Genomic DNA, 20,738 nt, shown 5'->3' on the forward strand with positions numbered 1-20,738 from the left:
AACCATACAGGGACAGGGCTCAATCAACGCCTTTTTTTTTTTTTTTTTAGTACAAGGTAAAACCTTTATTACAACTTTTCATTCATAGGTATACAACATCTGAAAGACAGATATGGGGAAAAAGTAATAGTTATAAAATGTCACATTTATTGCTACATTACTGTTATATACAGGACAGTTCTCAAAATCTACTTTAAAAAAGTTAGGATTATTTAAAAATTCCAAATAATCCAGCCAGCTGTTTTGACACTTGTATAAAATTATTTTAAAAAAATGAAAACAATTCATATCTTGAGGCACTCAGAAACACAATTTTATCCCCCAATTGTGATTCATTTCAAAGAACAATGCATTTCCCCACCCCCAAATACTTTATTTTTTGCTGGGTTAGGCATATATATATATATATATATATACTATATATATAATTCAAAACTATAATGTGTATCTGATTTAAGAACAAGAATTTTCAGCCACTTAAGTACATCTGGATTTACAGATAGGCAGCATAAACATCAAAAGCCAGGACCAATTTTTAAAAGGCCCCTCCCCACAAAAACCCAAACATCTAAGGGGTTAAAAATAAACAACTTCCACAGACTTTTCCCCTACAATTGCTCTGCCCCCAAGTACTAAAAATATATATATTTATAAAGGGGAATCAAGTAGCACTTTATTTGCTAAACTAATTTGAGTCTTCTCTAGAAAATGGGTAATTTCCCCCCAGGCAATGAAATAAAAGCAAGCTGATGGCAGTATTGCCCTTAGCCAGCTTCGCCAGGTGTGTCTCTCTCTTCTCCCTGCCCTCAACCAAGAGAATCACTAAGATGCAGACGGGTGAATGATTCCCCACATTGACGTGCCCCTCCTTCCTTCCCCAAAGACACAAGATTTGCATGGGCTAGTGGGTTTCAAAAGGCCATCATCCAAAGATCTGGCATTAAATGGAGACTGATTCTTGTGTCCCTTTCCCCCTACTCTTCTCAGTGCCACTCAGCATTCCCTGGGGCATATGTCAGCACCCCCTGAAATGCAGGCAGGGCCCATGGGGCACCTCAGTTGATGCTGGTGGACAGGATGTGGAGAAATGCCGCTCATGACCCAGCCACATGAAGACCAACCTGCACTGAAGCATCGTATCATGCCCCCTTCAAAAGTACACCTTCTCTTCCAGGCAACCGCTCGTCATGCTGACAGAAACTAATTGTCCCTCTGCCCACAGCTCCTCTGGGGCTGACTCAAATAGGACAGGTGGAGGGAGTATTTCTTTCCTAACCAGGACAATGGATGGTTGGCTGGAACAGAATCAGCAATATGAACTGAGAGGCAAGAAGTGCTTGAAAGCACAGGAACAGACTGGCAGACCCCAGGAGGTGAGGATGCCCAGCCCACAGGGGTATTAATCTAGGAGGGTTAAATTGCAGCTAGAGCTCCTCAAAGTATCCTCCCACCCCTTGGCTTGCTCCAAATTATTTCCACTGCCACATGTGGCTCACACATCAACCACGCACAACACAGGCAAGGGAAAGATGTCTGGTGAGGATAAGCATCCCTGGAGACCAAGCACTGGCACGGAACAAAGATCACATGACCCCACTTGAGGGCCTGCATACTCTGCTAGAGCACTTGGGAGGCTGTCAGCCATGTAACTTGGTTGGCACCAGGAGGAGGGCAGCAGCCCAGGTAACAGAACCCAAATGCCGCATGACATGAGCAAGAGAAGTCATTGGAGCAACCATTGCCCAGCAGTGAGATACGCCTCCCCCCGTTCTACCCTTCCCACCTCAAAAGGAGACAGTGGCCCCCCGAGGCTGCTACACCCGACTCTATTGCAGACCATGCTCAAGCAGACATGAATGGCCTTGAACTCTTAAGTCTTGTGCAGGTGTCTATTACTTTAGAACAGAGCTCAACGCCTTCCTGAGCATCCCTTCCCCTCTGTTCCCAGCTCAGAGAGAGCCATCCCTAAAGGAAGAACAGTGGTTCTTTTCTGCAGGCTTCACTGCTGCCTCACGTACAGGATGGGTAAAGGACTGAAGTGCCTGCTCCTGCCAGCTGTTTAGTCACTATACCGTTCTCTTGTTCAGTCTGCAGGGGCTTTGCTCTACCTTGCTAGGCACTAGATCAGCCCTGACCTTGCCTATCCCATTACTAGAGGCTGGACTGGTCAAGAGACTAGCGCCTGTGTCTTGGCTGGAAAGGTGGGGATCCCTACAGGCTGCAAATCGATGAGGAATGGAAGAGAGAAGATGCAGATGCTGAGGGCAGCTCTGAAGAGAAGAGGAGGGATGTGCATGTGGATGCAAGACCTCGAAGAACAGTTCAGCCAGTCAGTAAGCCCAGTTCCCCTCTCAACCAGGGCTGGGCTCAGACCCAGGAAGGTCTCAGCTGCAACGATCTGCAGGATGCCAGGCAGACTCAGAATAGCAGCAGGCAGGCCATTGCTACTGGGGCCTGGCTGCCAGCTGGAAGACTGAAGTAACCTCCTCCCAGACAAATGCAGCCCTTGGCGCCTCCTCCACTTCAGCTTTTATGGCTGGGCTTCTGTGCAGAAACAGCCACCAACTCAGGCTGAAAGATGCTCCTGCCGAGACCCTTTGCCAGCTCACCCCTTGCTTGGGGTCACTGCTCTCCCACATGCTGCACACCGCAGAAGTGACTGTGCAGTGCAGCACACTCACAAATGCTGGGCTGGAAAGAACCTCAGAGCCAAGTTTTCTTAGACTCTGAATCCCAGCTGGGCTGGGACCCAGGCATTGTGGATGAACGTGCAGCAAATGTTGCACTGCAGGGGGAGCCAAAGGGCTGTTTGGGCCCAGGAAAGAAGGCTGCACATGACTACAGTGGGGCAGACCACCTGCAAGGCCTGGGAGACTGGCTGTAAGCTAGCAATCCCCAGGGATGGTCAGGCTGGGTTTGCCCCATGACACACTAACTCCCAGGCCATGGTGCAGCTCACAACTGATGCACCTCCCTCAGTTCTCTGCTCCCCAGGCCATTTCTCACATCCTTCCAGGGGCCACCGGGCAGCCCCACAGAAGTGGGGGTGAGCACCCAGAGTGCCTGTTGAAGGGGTCTGGAACCACCTTCCTTCCCCTCCCGGTCAGGGCCCAGCTCAGGAGTGGGGGTTCAGGACAGAAGGGAGCTGCAGCGGATGCACATTGAAAGTCGATGACAAAATTCCCACTGTCTGCAGACACGGGACCCTGGGCCAGACTCATGTGTGAAGCCGCTGCCAGGGGCTGTGAGCAGCACATTAGTATATAGGGTCATGTTCATCAGCAGCAGCTGAGATCCAGCTGTGCTCCACCGCACGAGCCTGACCCTGTACATACAATGGGTTCTCTGGGGAGGATGCTTCAGAGCTGGCATAGGTAATGCCTGATGCCAGGGGAAGGGTGGAGGACAGAAGCTGCAATCCCGGACCCCAGGCTGGTCCTGCCACGGAACCTGCCAACATCATTCTGGGGAAAACAGAAGTGTTCTCCTTTTTAAAAGGAAATGCTGAGCTGCTACGGGACACTGGGCTCCGAGCCAAGGCAGAACACAGCTAGACCGCAGGACTCCTTCACCCTGCACCACCACCAGTGGACGTGAGCATGGTGTGGGAAGGCTCTCCCAGCAGCCACTGGCTCACATGCAGAACAGGCTGTATCATTCACCCCCTGCAGGGAGCTCTGGCCCCGCTGTGGGTAGCTGCAGCACACAGAGGTGGATGAGCCTTGTACAGCTGTGGCTGACAGAGCAGGAGCTTGTGCTTTGAGGTCCCAGGTTCAACCCCCATTGCCAACAACCCCCTCGGAGCATCACAGCACAAGCGGAGTGATGTAGAGAGCGGATATGCACTTGAACTTGGTTCCAAGAGACACTAGCAAAATCAGTCTAACCTGAATTAAAATGAGACAGTTCCTTTAATGTCTAATGGCTGCTCTCTGCTGAATTTTGCCCCGGGATATCATCATCAGGGACACTGGGGTTATGAGCAGGGGTCAGATGAGTCTTTAGAGGGTGCATGCAACATCAGACCCTCCAAGCTTGGTTCCATCTGCAGCAATGTGAGGGACATGTGAAGGGAGATCAAGAAACAAGCATTCACATCTCAGTGCTGGTGATCCACATTCCCAACACCTCATCAGTGCCTGGCCACCTCCCCAAGTACAGCTGATTTACAGGTATGTGGGAGCGACATGCTGGATGCTACTGTAATACTCCTACGGGTCCCTGGGCAAAGCAGGTGGAGGGGGAGGAGAAGCTGGGTGGGGGGTTTTGTCTGTGCTCCAGCCTCCCCTAAAGCTCAGCGTCTCGGACAGGACCACACCAGATAAAATGCCCCAACCCCCTTTCTTAAGCCCCCAACCTGAGCCAAAAGTTCCTGCCCCAACTGAGTCTCAGCCCTGCAACCAACGAACACTAAGAAAACTCTGCAGGCAGCTGCCCTCAGTCAGCGCCACAAGAAAAAGATACCTTTGTGGTGTTCAAGACATGTCTAGCTTCATGCACCCATCAAGCCAGCTAAGAGACACCATTGCGACCTTTCCACAGGAGCCCAGTAACTTGTTCCTCAGTCTATCTGGGTCAGAGCTCACCTACTAGCAGATAAAAACCCAGTGAATCCATCTAACAAACCGAGTCCTAGAGTGAAAAACTTTCAAAGGACAGAAGGCACAAAACTAGCATGTACTCAACCTAGGCCAACATCCAGCTGCAGGACCAGAAGCTCTTGTCTCCTTGTGCAGCCCACTTGCTCTTAGAAGCTTTAACTCATTTCAGCACTCTCCCTCTCAATGCACTAATGCCAAAGCAAGCACTCACCTCAGAACACGCCAACTTCGTTCAATCCTTTCCCTCTACATCCCAGCAGCTGCTGGAGGTATCTCAATGCTAAAGACAAAAGCTTCCCCATCTCCCTGATGCTGATGGATGAAGTCAATGGGCGTTTTATACCAGACAACAATGGAACGGACAATCTGTGCAGTTCTGTGGACATCATGCAGAGGAAAGGAGGCACAGGACTGAGGAAGGAGAGGAAAAAAGAGACTGGATTTGCTTTTTTACTATGCAAAATGGGTAATGTTTTCCGCAGGGCCAGGAGCACAGACGGGAGAGGCAGCGGGGTAGGGAGAGACATGGAACCAGGCAGGATCATGGAGATGAAGCTAGTGGAAGGGCCAAAGATAATTTCCCCCTGCAAGCACAGGGCTGCCTGAATGCAGACGTGGCTGCTTCACTTGCTGGCTGCAAGTGCTCAGAAGCACCAGACAGTGAGCTCCTGGGATTCCCCCTGATCAAGGGAGATCACTAAAAAGCCAGCTCACAAGTAATGGAATGAAGAGCGTATTTTGCCAACAGTACGCTTGTATTTCCTCCCACTGTGCACCACAATGCTCTGGAGAGGCTCCTGGCACTCTGCTAGCTGGGCCTCATTGGGACACTGGGAGGGTTAAGCTCATTCTCCAAGAACAAGCTTCCTCTGGCTCTGTTGCAACCCCCAGCTCTGATGAGTAAAGCTGAATGTGCCAGAAACTGAACTAACTTTTCCCAGCAGGCATGCTTTGCTCTTTGTCTGGACAACAGCCCATCTGTTGTGTTCCTGCACCCGCGCAGAGAGTGTGGACAAGCAGGGAACCCTGCAGGGGAACATCAAACATCTTTCTGGGCCATTTAGAGGAAAAAAAAATCCATGGGGAACATTGACGGGCCTTCCATATCTTGTAGGAATTTATCTACAAAACCTAAATCTGAGGCTATGTTTTGCCCACCCCCTTAAGGAGCCTTCAAAAGCCAGAGACCATCTAATGACAGTCCACGTTTCTCTGAGTGTCACACTTTGCTCTCCTTCACACAGATGAGGCTTAAAAATGAGCACGGGAAAGCACCAGGCAAACAGACAGGGTGTGCATGCACCAGCCATGTATTCTCACTTTGCAAACTCCCTGCTACCCACAGACACCCAATGCCGCTCCATGGACACTGACAGCCACTGGCAGGGTTGTTTCTAGTCATAATGGGGGGCTCACAAACTGCTCTCACCAGGACAAGGACTAAAGTGGAGCCAAACAAGGATCCTTTACAAAACTCTGGATGTAGTGGATAACTTTTCTTATTTTAAAGCACACACACTGCAAAGACCAGCTGCCAGCTCTTCACCCAGTGTTACACCCTCTGAAGCCCAGCTGGGGTGTCAGCCCCGTTACATATGGAGGTTCACACCAGCAAAGGAGTCTGGGGGCTTTAATCACTTCTCATCTGTGAGCAGGAATGAAGACGTGCCTATGCCTTCTTGACAGCTGGCAAATACAAGCTGTGCTGAACAATTCACGGGCAGCTAGGAAGACCTGGTGAGATCTCCCCTTTGGCTGAACACAGTGTTGTACATAAAAAAAACTGGATGGCAGGAGGTCAACACTTTTAACCAAAAAGGAAATTTTTACAGAAAATTCTCAGTTTGGCTGAAATTTTCAGGGATTTTTGAAAACTGAAAACCCCATTTAAAAAAATAAAATAAAAAGCTAAAGCACTTTTGAAACTTTGGGTTTCTGGTTGGGGGAAATTTTGTTTTAAAGTTTCCTGCAAAAAATAAACATTTTCCAACCTCACATCTCAAAAAAGACCCACCCCCCCCAAATGAAAAATCTCAGTTACGGTGAAGAGGGGAAGTTTCCTGTTGAGAATGGAAGACCAGCCATTTCTTTTCCCTACTGCAGCAAGATTCCCTAAGGTGGATAACAAGGCAAAAATCACAGTTTTGCAGGTGAGTGAACAAAGCTCACAGAGGGCTAAGTGCTGGCCAGCACACCGTGGCAGAACCAGGTTTTGCTAACATTAGGCTTAGACAGCACTGGGCTAACCCAGCTCAATTTGTTTTCTAAATAGAATTAAAGCCTTCGCCCTGGCTGAGCAGAGGTGTCCAGCATTCCAGATGTGGCTTGGGAGAGGAAGCTGCTCCCACATCACCCCTGCTTTCTGGGGAGGGGAGCGGCAACGTCCCCAAGGAAGGCAGGGGTTGGCTGCACCCCTGTAGCCCCATCTTGGACAGAGCCTACTTCCCTCAGCAACACTGGAAGGATTCAGCAAGTGGCACAGATTTTGAGGCAGGCACTACAGAAATACTGCATGGGCAGTGCAGCCCCTTCCGAGCGATTCAAGGAGCAGAGTCAGACACTGGACACTGACCTACTGCTCCCTCCATCCCCAAAAGCAATGAGAGTGACATACCCAAGATTCACTCCTATGGCACCTTCACATTTTTCTCTCTCCACTGGGGTGGGCAGAAGGTCCCAGGGCAGGAAGAGCTGTTTAACTAGTACTTAGACTGAAACAGGCTTACCTTGCTAGTTGTGTTTCCTATTTTAACCCCATCCATGCATGCTAGCAGCAGCCACAAACCAGCACTGCAAGGGCCATGAGCCAAGCGACTGAGCATGGAGCGAGCCTAGAGCCTGCAGAGAACACTGCAGCTCTGGGATGTGCCAGCAGGGTTGCAGCCATCGGACAGCTCCACTCTCTAAGGAGCACCACGTTTGTGGAGGATCTAGAAGGGGGTGGGGTCAAAGGCTCTGGATGCTCAATGCAAAGGGATGGGCAGGGAGACATCAGCCTGGCCTACTTCCAAATTTGTAAATGGCTCCAGAATTTAACTCTGGGCAGCACCACAGAAGGAGACGGAGTTCTGGAGACCACACACTTGGCTTTCAAAAGGTGATGTGTGCTCCCCCTAGCCCTTGGGGGTGAGGGATGACATGATACAGTGATCCATGCTAGAGCACAGGGCCAGTGCAGGTATCAGCACATAGAAAAGCCAGCCAATGCTCATGGTGATGACGCTGGGCCAAGATACCCATTCCCACCCACCAACTCCCCTCCTCCTGGCAGAGGGGACATGTAGACTAACTGCAGAGTAGTCAAGCACTTTCCCCAAAGGCCCAGGTGCACAGCATTAGCACAGACAAGAGGAAGGGAAAGGAACTGCTGAAACAGTCTGGTGCCTGCCTTGATAGCTCCTGTCCCAACGCCTCACAGAAAGCAGAGTGATTAACTGACACACCACCCTCCTACCTCAGCAGCCAGCCACCTGCTCCGCCCAGCCCTGCAGCTGGAAAGTCATGGCCAGAGGCCCCTACGGGGCCACCTTGGGCAGGGAGCCAGGCTGCAGCAACAAGCAGGTTTAAACACCTCCTTCCCGCCTCCAGGCACTAGTCCAGATGGAGCTGAGCCAGTCCAGGCTGCTGGGAGAGCTGGGTGGGTGGTTGCTCATGAAAAATTTGAGACCTGCTTTTGGAGGGATAAACACAGGAACAATTTACCACTTCTTGGGGTTAGAGGTGTCACAAATTTGAAGCATGTGGAGCCACCGTCATTCCAGCCCAGCTCAGCCCCATCACCTCTGGGCCAGTTCTGCTCTGTCGAGCCCAGACCTGCCGACACTTTGTTGAGCTTCCCAAAATACAGTGGGGCTCCTCATTTGCATGGAAGGGTCCAGGTACACTGAACAAGCAGCTCGCTTTCCCATGTGACTCGAAAACTGGCATGTCCTCGAAGGGGCAGTAAAGATGCTGTAGCTCCTTTCAAGGGGCAGTGGCTGTTTCTGGATGCTGGGCAGCATCATGAGCTGCCACGAAGGTTTTGCTAGGAGTGGGGAAACCTGGGCACTTTCCTGTAATCAGTCTGGAAAAGGAGCTTCTCCCTTAGCCTCCAAAGGCTAAATCCACACCCCAGGGAAGCGGCTTGGTCCAGATGGGGCCTGTCATGAAGATGCAGACAAAAGAGCCAGTTGCGGAGAAAGAGGCTTCAAGGGTGCTTTGGAGCTAAGCCAGCTGCTGGTTTGGACCCAGATTAAAAGGGGAAGAGGAAGGGCAGAAATAACCCTGCTGCCATTGGCGGTGACTCTTGACTTGTCAGTTCCAAACACAAAGTGACAGGAGCTGCCTCTCTGCAGAGAGAGTCTGTCTAGCCAGGCTGGAGAATTCCAGCTTCTTGCTGCCTGGTGCTGCTGGCCTGTGATTGCAGTGAGGGATTCACACACTCCAGTGCTCCAGCTCCCTCCATTCTCTGCCCAGAACCGAAGCTGAGCTTGATTTGCTGGTCATGGCCAATACCATGCTGCACTTTATTTTTTGCCCCACTCAGTTCTTTGTTCTCTTTGCCTGGCATCCTTGGGGTCTTTGTTCTGCCTGTTCTCAGCCCCTCTCTCCTCCTTTGTTCTGTCTCCACTCTTTGTTCAGCATGTCTCTCTCCCCAAGTCCCATGGAAGTGACTCTGAGGGCAGGCGAGTCGCTCAGGTATGGGGGAAGAGTGTCCCAGCCCTAGTTTCTCCTGGATGTGGCATGTTGCTTCTGTGCTTACCATGAAACTTCCACAACATCCCATCTTCATTTCCTCCTGGGTCCATTCCCTCTCTACAAGCAGCTCATTCCATCATCCAGGCCACACACTCTACTTTAGCAGTGAGGCTACAGGAGATGGCTGTACTCTGCCATTTGTCTTCTCACCCTCGCTTCCCAAATTTCTGCAGACCCCTGGGAATAAAAAGCATCTAATGGTGAGACCCTCCCCAAGGTGGGTCCTTCTTACTGAGGCTGGGAGAAACCAGAGAACCACTGAAGTTGGCTGCTGGAGCTTGTTTTGTCATTGGACTCCCTTTACCCAACTGAGAAGTGGCCAAAGCCGAGACGACGAACTCAGCACGAGTTTTTACAATGGAAGGTACAAGCCATGCTAGGAACAGCATTCCACCATGGCTACATTCGCATTTAGTGGCTTTCAGAGCCCAACTGGAGAATTTCTCTTTCATATCCAGTCTTTAATACAATTTTAATATTCTGGTTGATCCTAAAGATGCAACATCAACTATAGAAACAGCAGCAGAAAAGCGTGGGGTACAAGACTTTTTTTATACAAAATTTTTTTGTTGCTTACAAAACATATGCAAAAGAAGCTAAAAAAACCAAAAGGCATTGCTATTTTGTTCTACCTAAAAAATCTCATAACTAATGTTCTTTAAAAAAAAAAATAAAAGAAGAAATCTTAAGCTTAGGCACAATTTTGCTGCTGGCTGCTTGAGAACAAGCCAAGAGAACATGATGCTCCCCCGTTAACTGAGTGATATGTATTGACGGTTCCATACTTTATACTTAAGGCAATTTTTTTGTTTTGTTTTTGACCAAGTGTTTGTTTCTTTTGAACACCCCTTAAAGCATGCCAGGCTCCTTTCTCGTGTGTCAGTATTAGCAGTACTAAAGTTCATGGTTCAAGACGGCTGCAGGTCACGCTGAAGGTCTACTTCCTACCTGCCTCTGTATCCCAGGAAACAAAGAGATCTACGAATAAAGAGAAACAAAACAAGAAAGAGGGAAACCAAGTGAGAATAATACCAGGTTCCTTACGCGTGGAAACGTCAAGTTCATGCTTGGCCCAGGTGCAGTTAACATGTGAAAAGAGCTTATCAGGGAGACAAAGCAGGGGAGGTAGCATCTTTTATTGGACCAATTTCTCACTCAGCTGGTCTCTCTAATGTCCTGGAACCAACACAGCTACAGCCACGCTGCCAACAGCACGCTACAGAACAATTAGGCACAGGAGTTGTCCCATTCCATTTGCCCTATTTCCACACCTAGGCACAGCAGTAGGGTGACAGCCAGGAGGGGGCCAGCTAGGGAACACTGATGAATGCTCTCATGTTACAGTCAAGAACAAGCACTGAGATTTGTCTGTGGCTGTGGGAGCCCAGCCCCTGAGCGAGACTTGGGGTTGTGAATGGCACTGTCCACTCCCCTCCTAAAAGTACTAGGCCAGCAACTGCCAGGCTTCTGCCATGCTCTCCAGGGCCTGCACACGCCTGCAATGTCAGCACGGAGGGCACCTGGTGCTACATGGCTTTACTACATCATCAGTGGTAGCTTGTTGCATGAAGCTTGGAGCACTCACTGAGGGTAGGAAATGGGTTTATTTTTAAATCCCCCCCAACCAACCCCCACAGCTAGCAGATTTTAAATGTGGAATCCCCTCCATGACCTGCACATGCAGGAGGGTACTGGGACTCAAACACCAAGTGTGGCAAAGGCACCACAGATTTCTGTTAGCAGGTGCGAGAGGAGGGGTTCAAAGGGAGGACAGAATAAAGCACCCAGGGCCACAATATTGTAGGCCTATCTGACAGCCTGAAAGTATCCTGTCTTGCTCATCACAGTCACTACGATGTGCCTTGCAGAGCATGGGCCTTGAAATACATGTGGCTGTAACAAGGCTTCAGTTTCCTGACACAAGGAGAGCCCATCTGTACATGGATGCTCTGTGCACATGAGCAGAACACAATAGACTATTATGGGTGTTCCTAGTGGCATAAGGGAGAGAATACACTAGCCAGTAACTGACAGAATTAAATGTCTCCAGGTGGGCTGCATTTATAAAGACACTTTAAAGAAGCTCTCTAGCTTACACTGTAGTGTTTTCACCCAGAAGCTCCAACCCCTAGCTCATGGCGACAGAGAAGATTAAAGGGCTACCTCTTTAGGGTCAGAATTATCCATTTTTGTTCACTCCATTGGTTGCTGAGACTTTCATGGCATGATGAAAGCCAGCTGTTAAATGTAATGACACACGCCAGCCTGACCCAGATGTCAAAGAGTTGCACACAGTGCTGAGTGCAGGGACCCAACGGGCAGAGGACAATACCTTCACATGTGTCCAACTGGATTGTGACCATCTCCTAGACCAGGGTGTGAAGCTGAAAGTGTCATCTGAGGATCTCCTACCACTCCTGACACTTTTTCCTCTTCCCGACGCTTCAGGCAGGCTGCTTTAGGGTTCAGATTGCGCTCTATGCCAAAAAGAGCAAGGGAGGGAGGGGGGACTCAATGTGTGTCACAGCAACACGGAGCATCTGAAAGAAAAAGCCCAGAGCCCCAAGACAGAAGCACAGGAACACACAAAGATGTAACCCCAGTGCAAGGCTTTCATAACCCTTCCGCTCCAAGGAACAGCTACAGTTCCCACACTGGGCCATCTCCCAGAGCAACACTTCTTTCCCTGCAGGACTATTGGGCCAATTTAATACGCAATGGTTTTAAAAAAAAGCCTGTGCAGTGAGAGTTGGTGAGCTGAAGAATCTAAGCCACCATGTAGATGCTGGATGCCCAACTTCCATCTATTATGTGTTCAAATCCCAGAGATGAGGCCTTGGAAATCAACCTAAGTGCTTTCAACTGCAGCTCATCACTGGAATTGCAAACGTTCGACCTTGCAACAAAAGCATCAGTTATAAATACATCTCTGGAGCCAGGCACACAGAAACGGGTGGGAAGAGAAAGGCACCAACATGCACCTGTCACCGGTTACCATACCTCGTACTTGCTGCTCCAAGCCCAGAATGACCTGCACCGCTTGCTGTAGGATGATCAGTTTGGTCTGTGCTTTGTCCGTTTTTAAGTGCATCTGACACATGCGTCCCAGCTCTTTAAACGCCTCGTTAATGTCCCGTACACGCACCCTTTCCCTGGCGTTATTGGCCATTCTCCTCTCCCGGTCCCTCAGATCTTTGTCCTCCAGTGACAGGGCCTCGTCTGTACTGCTGGGTTCACAGCACCACAGGGATTAGTCAGGGAGGGTGTAACCGACAAGGGGTGACTCAGTTGCTGTGCTGATAGTGCCACTAGCGTCCATCGCAAAAAGCGCAGCCAACCTCACACTGCAGAAGCCAATTGGCAGCGGAGAAAAACTCCCTCAATTTTGGAAGAAACCCAGGTGGCTTTTGGGTTCTGTATCTCAGAGCCAAGCTAAGGTGCTGCCAGCAGGAGGTCACCCAGCATGCCAGTGAGAGGGTGGGGGCAGTGAAAGGTGGAGACAGAGCAGGCAGCTGGGAGGAACAAGACTACATTGCCTTATCGCCTTCATATTACTGCCCTTGCCACAGCCGCGTCATCTGATCCTGTCAGAACATGGGGCTCAGGGGAAACTGACTGTTTGTGAAAAGCTTTTGGTTTTCAGTTTTCCGTCGGTAGCACCACCTATGTGAAAAGTTTAGTCTAGCTGGAAACTCGGTCGGCTATCATCAGCAGTTCTGATAGAATCAGAGGGGTAGTAGCCTTGTTATTCTGTATTTGCAAAAACAATGAGAAGTCCTGTGGTACCTTAGAGACTAACAGTTTGGTGCCACAGGATCTCTCAGTTTTGACAGAAAAATTTCCAACCAGATATCACAGCCCTGATAGTTGAATGGTCCGATGCCCATTTTACAGTGGGGAAACAGAGGCACAAAGGAAGCAGCTTGCCAAGGCCTCACAGCAGGCTTTTGGGTTCTGTTCAAGTGAACCCAGAACTTCTGGTTTATAGCCCTGTGCTCCAGCCACTGAATGAGGCAAACAGCTTGGAAATTTCAGAATTTAAGGCTGTGTTGCATGAGATTTATTCTCCATTTCAAAAGCCACCAAGCAGACAGCTTGCCAGGCTGGGCTAGGAATGGATCAGAGGCAGCATGTACCTCCCTGCTGTTTCAACTCCATGAGGGCAGTGGAGCTGGACTTCCAGAAAGTCTCGCTAATCCAGCTAGCTTCCACACTTCAGATCCAGTGAACACCAGCCCCAGCAGGTGTGGGCATGGTTTGGAAAGAGCCAATGAGACTTGAGAATTTCCAGAAAAAAAGGGCTGAGAAGGTTGGGGAACCTGCCAATCCAAGCCCACAACCAAAAGCAAGATTCAGGGAGTTGCGCGCACACACATCCCACTGGAATTCAATGGGCTATGAGAGCTGACCCTCCACCCACAGCCCCAATACTCCAGTGTGGGCTCAGCAACTCACTTGGCATGGCCCAAATTAGTACTGGAGATGGGACTGACTGAGAACTTTAAAATCAGGGCCATGGGCTCTCAGAGTCCTCTTCCCTTGCAAGCCAAGCAAGGAAGCTGTGTTTCTGCTACTCTGGATGCATCCTGCTAGGGCAGGTCTTGGCCTTGGGGGTGGCCTGCAATGCAGAGATTTGCTGGCAACACCTGAAGAGCTTGGCTCAACCCGCAGCACCTTTCCCCTCCGCCTCCCCACTTTGGTGCAGGGACGACCTTCTCCCCCAGAGCAAAATTCTCACAGGAAAGAAAAGCTGCCTGAAGACTGTCCAGGGTCAAGGCCTCCAACGGGTGCTGAGCTGCTGCCTTTGGCCCCAGAAGAACCGGATGGGATGAGACTGTCAGCAGCTGCCATTGGGCATGAGGTACCTGCTGCTGCTGCTGCTGTCTGCCCCGCTCAGAGGAGAAGAGCATCTGGCAATGCTCAGAGGAGTGGGCACCTGGGAACATGATCTGGCTGACTAGAGTCTTGTGCACTGGTGACTGAAGAGAAGTGGCCTGTTGTTCCCACCTAACCTGGCTCCTTCATGCATGTGTTGGGAAATCCTCTGCTAGGAGAGCGCCAGAGTCTTGGAGAACAGATGTCACCTAGTTTCTCAGCCCACACAAAGAGGCCAGCTTCCCCTACCATCTTTCCCCAACCCCAGAGATGGCTCACCCTTGGCAGAAATCCCGGGCACTGCCTGGTGCTCAGTGGCACCCTCACAGACAGGCCTAGCCCCAGTGCCCACCTCCTCACCCTTCGCGCCAGGGACTTCTGCTCAGGCAGAGCCTTCCGTGTTGTGCCATCAACAGAACTGCATCTGACTGCCATCTCGGGGCCTCTACCCACAAGTGCTCCGCTGGCCAGAGAAGTGCTGTTGGGCTCCATCCAGAGCGCACTACCAAGCGGTGGTCTGTCCCCAATGGCACAGGGAGACCCCATCGTGGACACCACGAGGCCAATGCACTACATGGATCTGCCTTGCTTGGCCGTTTCATAGCCCAGCTCTCACCATGGTAATCGCCTAACACTGTCTCTAAACTACTGCTGCTGTCCTTGTCAGCGTGAGGAAACAAGCTCAGGCCCAGTGCCATCACGGCGTTCCTCGGAACAGAACGCTCTGGGATGTGCACAGCATTCGGGGGAAGGGGCATCGCTGTCCTGAGACACAACCCAGGGAACAAAAGGCGTCAGGTGGCCAGTGCCCTCGCTCACGGCAGGGCAGGCGGGGGCTTCCAGCACTGAGCAAGGCTTTAAAAAAGGACAAGCATGAGGAGACCAAAGTGAACATGGTGCCAACTCTCTTCTGCCCACCCTCCCCACCCACTGTCTTGGTCAGCAAGCAGCAAGTACAAGGTAGAGAGTGGGACCACCGAGAGGTCACGGCTGGGGACTGTCTGTAGGAGATTGGAAAGAACAAAACAAAAAATAAAAGGAAGGGCGAAAGGGAGACAGGAAAAAATATACGTTACGGAAGCAAAAACTACAAACTGAAGAGAGGCACAAAGGACTCCAAATGTCACAGTGCAGCAGCAGAGGCCAGCAGGGGGGAGAGGAGCCAGGCACAACCAGAGGTTCATGGGAGCACAGCCTCTGCAGGGAGGAAAGGGGTTAACTGCCCACAGAGGCTTTTGCAAGGACAGGGACTTAGGGTGAATGTTAATAGGGACCATGCACTGCAAGGGCTACAAAGAAGCAGCAGAATCCCTTGCTGCACTGAGCAGAGAACACACACACCAACAGAATCAACAGCTCCCCCACTGGCTGGACTGAATGCAGCCCCAGAGACCCAGCCAGCCTGGGAACATCATCCTGGGGGAAGCACCAGCAGTGGGCATGTGCTGAACTAGACAGGCTGGTAGAGCTACCCTGTTCTGGCAGGAAGAAGGGCCTAGAACCAGACCAGTGTGTTACCCCACTAAAGTCTCTCAAGGTGGGAGATGCTGCTAAGGGTAAGATCAGAACTTCAGAGAGCTCCTAGACTGGCAGAGACAGAGGCTGTCCGCAGGAGCCCCGCTGCTCCCAGGCAGCAGGCTCAGAGACGCAGGATGTCCAAATGCGGCAGGCTTGCCCATCCACCAGCTCTGCCTCTCTGCTCACAGCTCAGAGCACCAGCTCCGCCAGGCCCAGCTGCCCCTAATGTTGCCTGCAATCCCTCCCAGCTCTCCCACTGCCTAGCACGCACGATGACCTCGGGAAGTGGCTATTACAGCATCAGTTGTAGAGGAGGGGCAGAAATCCCTGCTTCAGCAGTAGGGCAGGTGTCCTTCCTACAGCTGCTGTGAAAAAAGGGTAAAGGACAGGCAGGGCACTGCAGCTTGTGGGAGGAAGCAGCCCGGGCAGATGCTGCCCTCTCCTGTTCCTTCACTTTATGGCCCTGGGCAGGGAAAGCTCTCAGCTGTAAGCCAGGGCAGCACTCTAGAGAGGTTAGGGCAGCACTCAGAGAGGCTCAGAGAGGGCAGCTCTCCCTGTGCACTCCTACGAACATGCAGCACATGCAGCAGCTTTACAAACAAAACCAAAGAGCAGAGCAGGGATGCAAAAGAGACAAAATTTAAAATTAAAATAAACTAAAAAATAATAATAAAAAAAGACTTCACAGGCCTTGAGAGCCCAAGACGGCACGGTCAGGAGGACACAGTGCCAGGACCCACTGCATAGGGAGACAGACAGACAGCCCCGTGCCGATCAGATACGTAAAATATCACCACTCTGGGAGCCTCACTGACCTCTAACTTGTTGCTCCAGGTTCAGTATGACTGATACGGCCTGGTGTAGGATTAGCAGTTTGGTCTGCGGTTTTTCGCTGTTAAGGTGGAGTTGGCACATGCGTCCGAGCTCTTTAAAGGCCTCGTTGATGTCACGGACCCGTAGGCGTTCACGGGCATTATTGGCGACCCTTCTCTCTTTCTCCCTCTCGGCTTTTTGCTCTGGGGGAAGAAGATCGTCCTCCTCATCCTCATCTTGACTATTGGTTTAAAATAAGAATGAGACAGGGACATTCCTCATGGGCACGCTCAGCACTGGTCAACTCACAAGCAAGCACACGTTGCAGCATCCAGGGAATATGCAAATAAGAGACAACCACCTTGCTGTACCTAGGAGGAGCTTTGCCCCCTGCCTCCCCCCAGGGCCAGAGCTTGTGCAGCCCTGGAGCACAGACCCCCTCAGATGCAGACACACCGAAAGAGATGCCTTTCAGAACGGACACGTGGGAAGGGATCAAAGGAACAGAACAGAGAAGTGCAATTAACTCCCAGGATTCCCTGCCACAAAGAGCTAAGCCTGGCCAGAAACAGGACTGGATGCTTACAGGGGCGAGGTCAGCATGCAGAGCAAGGTTTAACAATACAGTTTGGGGGTGGGGGGTGGGAATAAAACTTTGGGGACGGCTCCAGGGCATGAGCCAGCCATTAACTGACAAGTGGGGAGGGAACGTCCCTTCCAGGCAGCTCATCACACCACTGTCCACTGCAGAGCTCTTGGAAGCAAGTGGAGCTGGCCAATGGTGGAGGCAGGACAACAGGTTAGATGGGCCCCTGTTCTGATCCAGTTGAGCCACACCCACGTAACTGGCTGCGCGAGAGAATCCATATAGTCCAGATACCCATGGCGAAGAGAGAGAGAAGTTCCACCACCTCCTCTGGACAAACTCACGATGAGTCTCTGAGGTCAGAGGAGCAATCAGCTGTTCCCAGGACAGCCCAGAGCTAGGTAAGCAAAGCCAGGATTATCATCCAAGACACCCAGGCAGCTGAGCCGCTGTCTGCTTTGCTCTCTAGGGCTGGGCCTGGTCCTTGCTCACTAGCAACTCCTGCAAAGGTGGACCAGCGCACCTGTTGGGGCTGAGGAAGATGCATGACAGGCCCACTCATCATGTTCTCAGTGGGAGGAGGGCCAAGAGGATATGCACTCAGCCCCACCCTCCCCTCCCCCAATCTCTCATCCCATAACAGAATAAATGGAGAGACCTGTTCAAAGAGCACCTGGTTCTGTTCCGCGACGGCTTCATTTCCTTCTTCTCCTCCTCCGAGTTCTCGGCCAAAGACGTGTTCTCCTCATCCTCCTTCTCTTCCCGCTTGATTTCACTGGTTCCCGAGGAGACACTGGCTCTGCTCAGCCCTCCCGTCAAGCCTGCAATGGAATCAAAGCAACGCGTGGCTGTTGGAGAAAGATACGGCCTGGGGAGGTGGGGGAAACAGGCCAGGCAGCAGCTCGTTGCTGCACTGGTGGCACTGCGCTCCAGAGCCCTCGCTCTCCTCTGACACCTGTCAATAGGCTCTAGAATCCCACTCGATTCTGCAGAGTCTCAACACACACAGCCCCGCAAAGCAGCCAGCCCTGGGAAGGAGGCTGGAGTTTGTGCCTACTAGTGGACATGCAAACCCATGCTGAGCAGGCAGGGCCTTGCCCTTTACAGTCTCAGCTGAGAGACAGAGAGAGAGAGAGAGAGAGAGAGAGAGAGAGAGAGACAAACTCCAGCAACTGCCCAGAACTGCTCAGCCTGGGATGCAGGGAGGGCTGGAGCGTCCCAGCTGGGATGGGGACCTCCTCACAAGTCAGGTTTCTGTTTCTCCACAGAGCTCATTGGGAGCAGGTGAACTGTGCGGCAAACGTCAGTCCGGGCACGCAGCCGTCACAATACACAGGCTCGTTCTCCAGCCATCACTGAGGGCGCATGGCTGGCGTGGGGTGGGGTGTTGCCCAGGCAGGTCTTGTTCTCCAAGGTCTCTGACTACGGCCTGGGGGGCCGACTCCCCCTCCATGTTCTAGCACAAGCATAAATAGTCCAGCTCCAGCAGCAAACACAGCAGCAGCACCGAAACCCCTAAGTGCGTAATCAGCCAGGCCTCTGCCCAGACTAGGGCAGTGACGTTGCTATCTGCAGGAGGCACTACCTTGACGAGAGTTGGTGCAAGTACATGTAAGTGAGCAGGGAAGAATCACACCCCTAAGCTCACACTGCCCACGTACCCCCGACACACACCGCAAGGTTTCCATTAGCTTATTTCCAACCTGCACCGATACCCTCCAGCAACAGAACCCAGCTGGGCAACCGACTGCAGGTACCAGGAAGTGTTCCCTGTGAGCTGAGGGCTCGCACCACTTCTCAGGAGAGATTCAGGTGCCGTCCAGCTGATTGGCAGAGCGTCCACAGCCAGTAACCTGTGTTTCTGTTGGTGGTTAACATCTGCACATGCCTTGGTGCACATAAAATGTACTCTGCCCCAGATGGAAAAAGTCAGAGGGAGCACTGGTACCAGGCTGCATGTGCAGGGTCAGAAAGCAAGCTGAAGACCTTTGAAAAATGTACCCTGAAAAGTCACTGAGCATCCTGTCCTGCCTCCAGGATGGAGCTGGCTCACACCCAACATGTGCTCCCCTTCTATCCTGCACATGTGCTAGGGAATCTCTCTTGCACAGTGTTTTCTCCCCTGGGCTTGTGTGTTTCCTTTAAGACAGGTCTTGAAGTCACCTTGCCTCTGACAAGCCTTTATGCCAGGGTCACCCAGCCTGCAGACATGGGCAAGGCTTTGGGGAGGCACCACCTTACCGCTGTATGTGTCTTGCTGCCTGCTGAGGTCAGGGAGTGAGCTGGTCTGTGGTGGAAGCGTAACGTGGTTGTGGAGCATGCTGGCATTGCTGGACAGTCCATCTTCAGGGTGACTCCCTCCTACCTACACAGGAGAAACAGAGCAGCCTTGAAGGGCAAACTAGATGGCCAGGTTACCCCAAGCGCTGGTCAAACAGCATCTCTGCTTCAGAGCCAGGAGGTGCCAGGGTCTGCACCAACACCTCACCCATACGTTCCCTTTCTCCACCCCCAGCGACAGCCAGTCTGAGCCAGGCATCCTCCAGCTCACCCCGAGACAAGTAGCTTTGTCCATACCAGCTCCTCTCTGAGGACAGCTGGTCTCTGTGGAAAGCAGCATGTCCTGCTCATGCTGCAGATAACACAGACCAGACCAGATCACAGGAAGCATCTCCAACAGCAAGAACTACGCCTGTGTCGCCTTCCAAAGGAGTCCCCTGAGGCTGGGGCCACGAGGTGAGTGTGCGCCTCGGAAAACAGGCTGCAGGGGACAAGACCTCAGCAGATCTCTCCCATCTCAAATGTCTGTGACTCTTGCTGCCATCTCCAAGGGGCTACCCCACCAGCCACCAAACCCCTCAGAGTAGGAACCTTGGCCAGAGAGTGCGACAGGAAACAAACCAGGCGCTCTCCGAAAGCCTGGATGTCAATCTTGTTATTACTGGTATCCCAGCAGTGCCGATAGCCCCCTGCCAGGCCCAGGGACGGTGAGAAACCCAGACCTTGCGCACAGGAGCTTATAACCAAAGGTTGTCAGAGTGGAGGCCGGGACCCTTCAAGCACCTTATATTTATTGAGTAGAGCCACATGTGTGTGTGAAGAGCATCTAGGAAGCGTGATACGACCTGCCCCACCCCCGGCGCCAGTGCCCTCAAGTCACAGCACCTCCTCATGCTCACACACGGGTGGGAAGCTCCTGATCCGTCTCCCCACAAGCGGGCAGAGCCCTTTCAAGTCACAGGCTCTTGGCCCAGAGGGCATCCCCATGGATCAAGCCTCACAGCCCTGCACTGTACAGGCTGAGAACCTCCTGCAGCTATTCCAGGGCAGGCACTCTGTGCTGAGAGGACACAGGGCCATGCTCTTCTTCTGTGGTTAATTATTCACTAGACAAGAAAAGTTGCTCAGCAAGGAAACCCTCTTAGTGCTCTCAACTGTGAGAAAACCCCTTGGTTTCAGGGTCCACTGTTGGAGGGATTATTCTGAGAAGGGCTGCTTTATGGGAGGCCCCCCGCAGTCAAGCTTTTACCTAAGGGTACTTCAGTAGGGAACAGCATGCCCTCCTCTTTTCATGCTGGCCAGTATGATTTCCAGGATAAACTGAGCTC

At 51.8% G+C, this 20,738-nt stretch overlaps 1 protein-coding gene across 7 annotated transcripts in view; it reads right to left on the reverse strand.

The window, feature by feature from the left end:
- Window positions 1–395: 395 nt before the first annotated feature.
- TCF3 (transcription factor 3) overlaps window positions 396–20,738 on the reverse strand; it is a 141,675-nt gene continuing 121,332 nt past the window's right edge. For 2 of the 7 annotated variants that reach the window (XM_074978467.1, XM_074978464.1), the window contains exons 16-20: window positions 19,372–19,495; window positions 17,804–17,951; window positions 12,339–12,565; window positions 11,671–11,815; window positions 396–10,316 (exon numbers count right to left, since the gene is read on the reverse strand). In XM_074978467.1, coding sequence (XP_074834568.1) covers window positions 11,673–11,815; window positions 12,339–12,565; window positions 17,804–17,951; window positions 19,372–19,495 — 642 coding nt within the window. In that variant the 3' untranslated portion in view covers window positions 396–10,316; window positions 11,671–11,672. Of the gene's footprint in view, window positions 10,317–11,670; window positions 11,816–12,338; window positions 12,566–16,546; window positions 16,786–17,788; window positions 17,952–19,371; window positions 19,496–20,738 lie in introns of all 7 variants that reach the window. The other 5 variants (XM_074978466.1, XM_074978463.1, XM_074978462.1 and 2 more) reach the window with 3 other exon arrangements.

This window comes from Carettochelys insculpta, chromosome 27, assembly GCF_033958435.1.
Source record: "Carettochelys insculpta isolate YL-2023 chromosome 27, ASM3395843v1, whole genome shotgun sequence".
NCBI classification, from domain to species: domain Eukaryota; kingdom Metazoa; phylum Chordata; order Testudines; family Carettochelyidae; genus Carettochelys; species Carettochelys insculpta.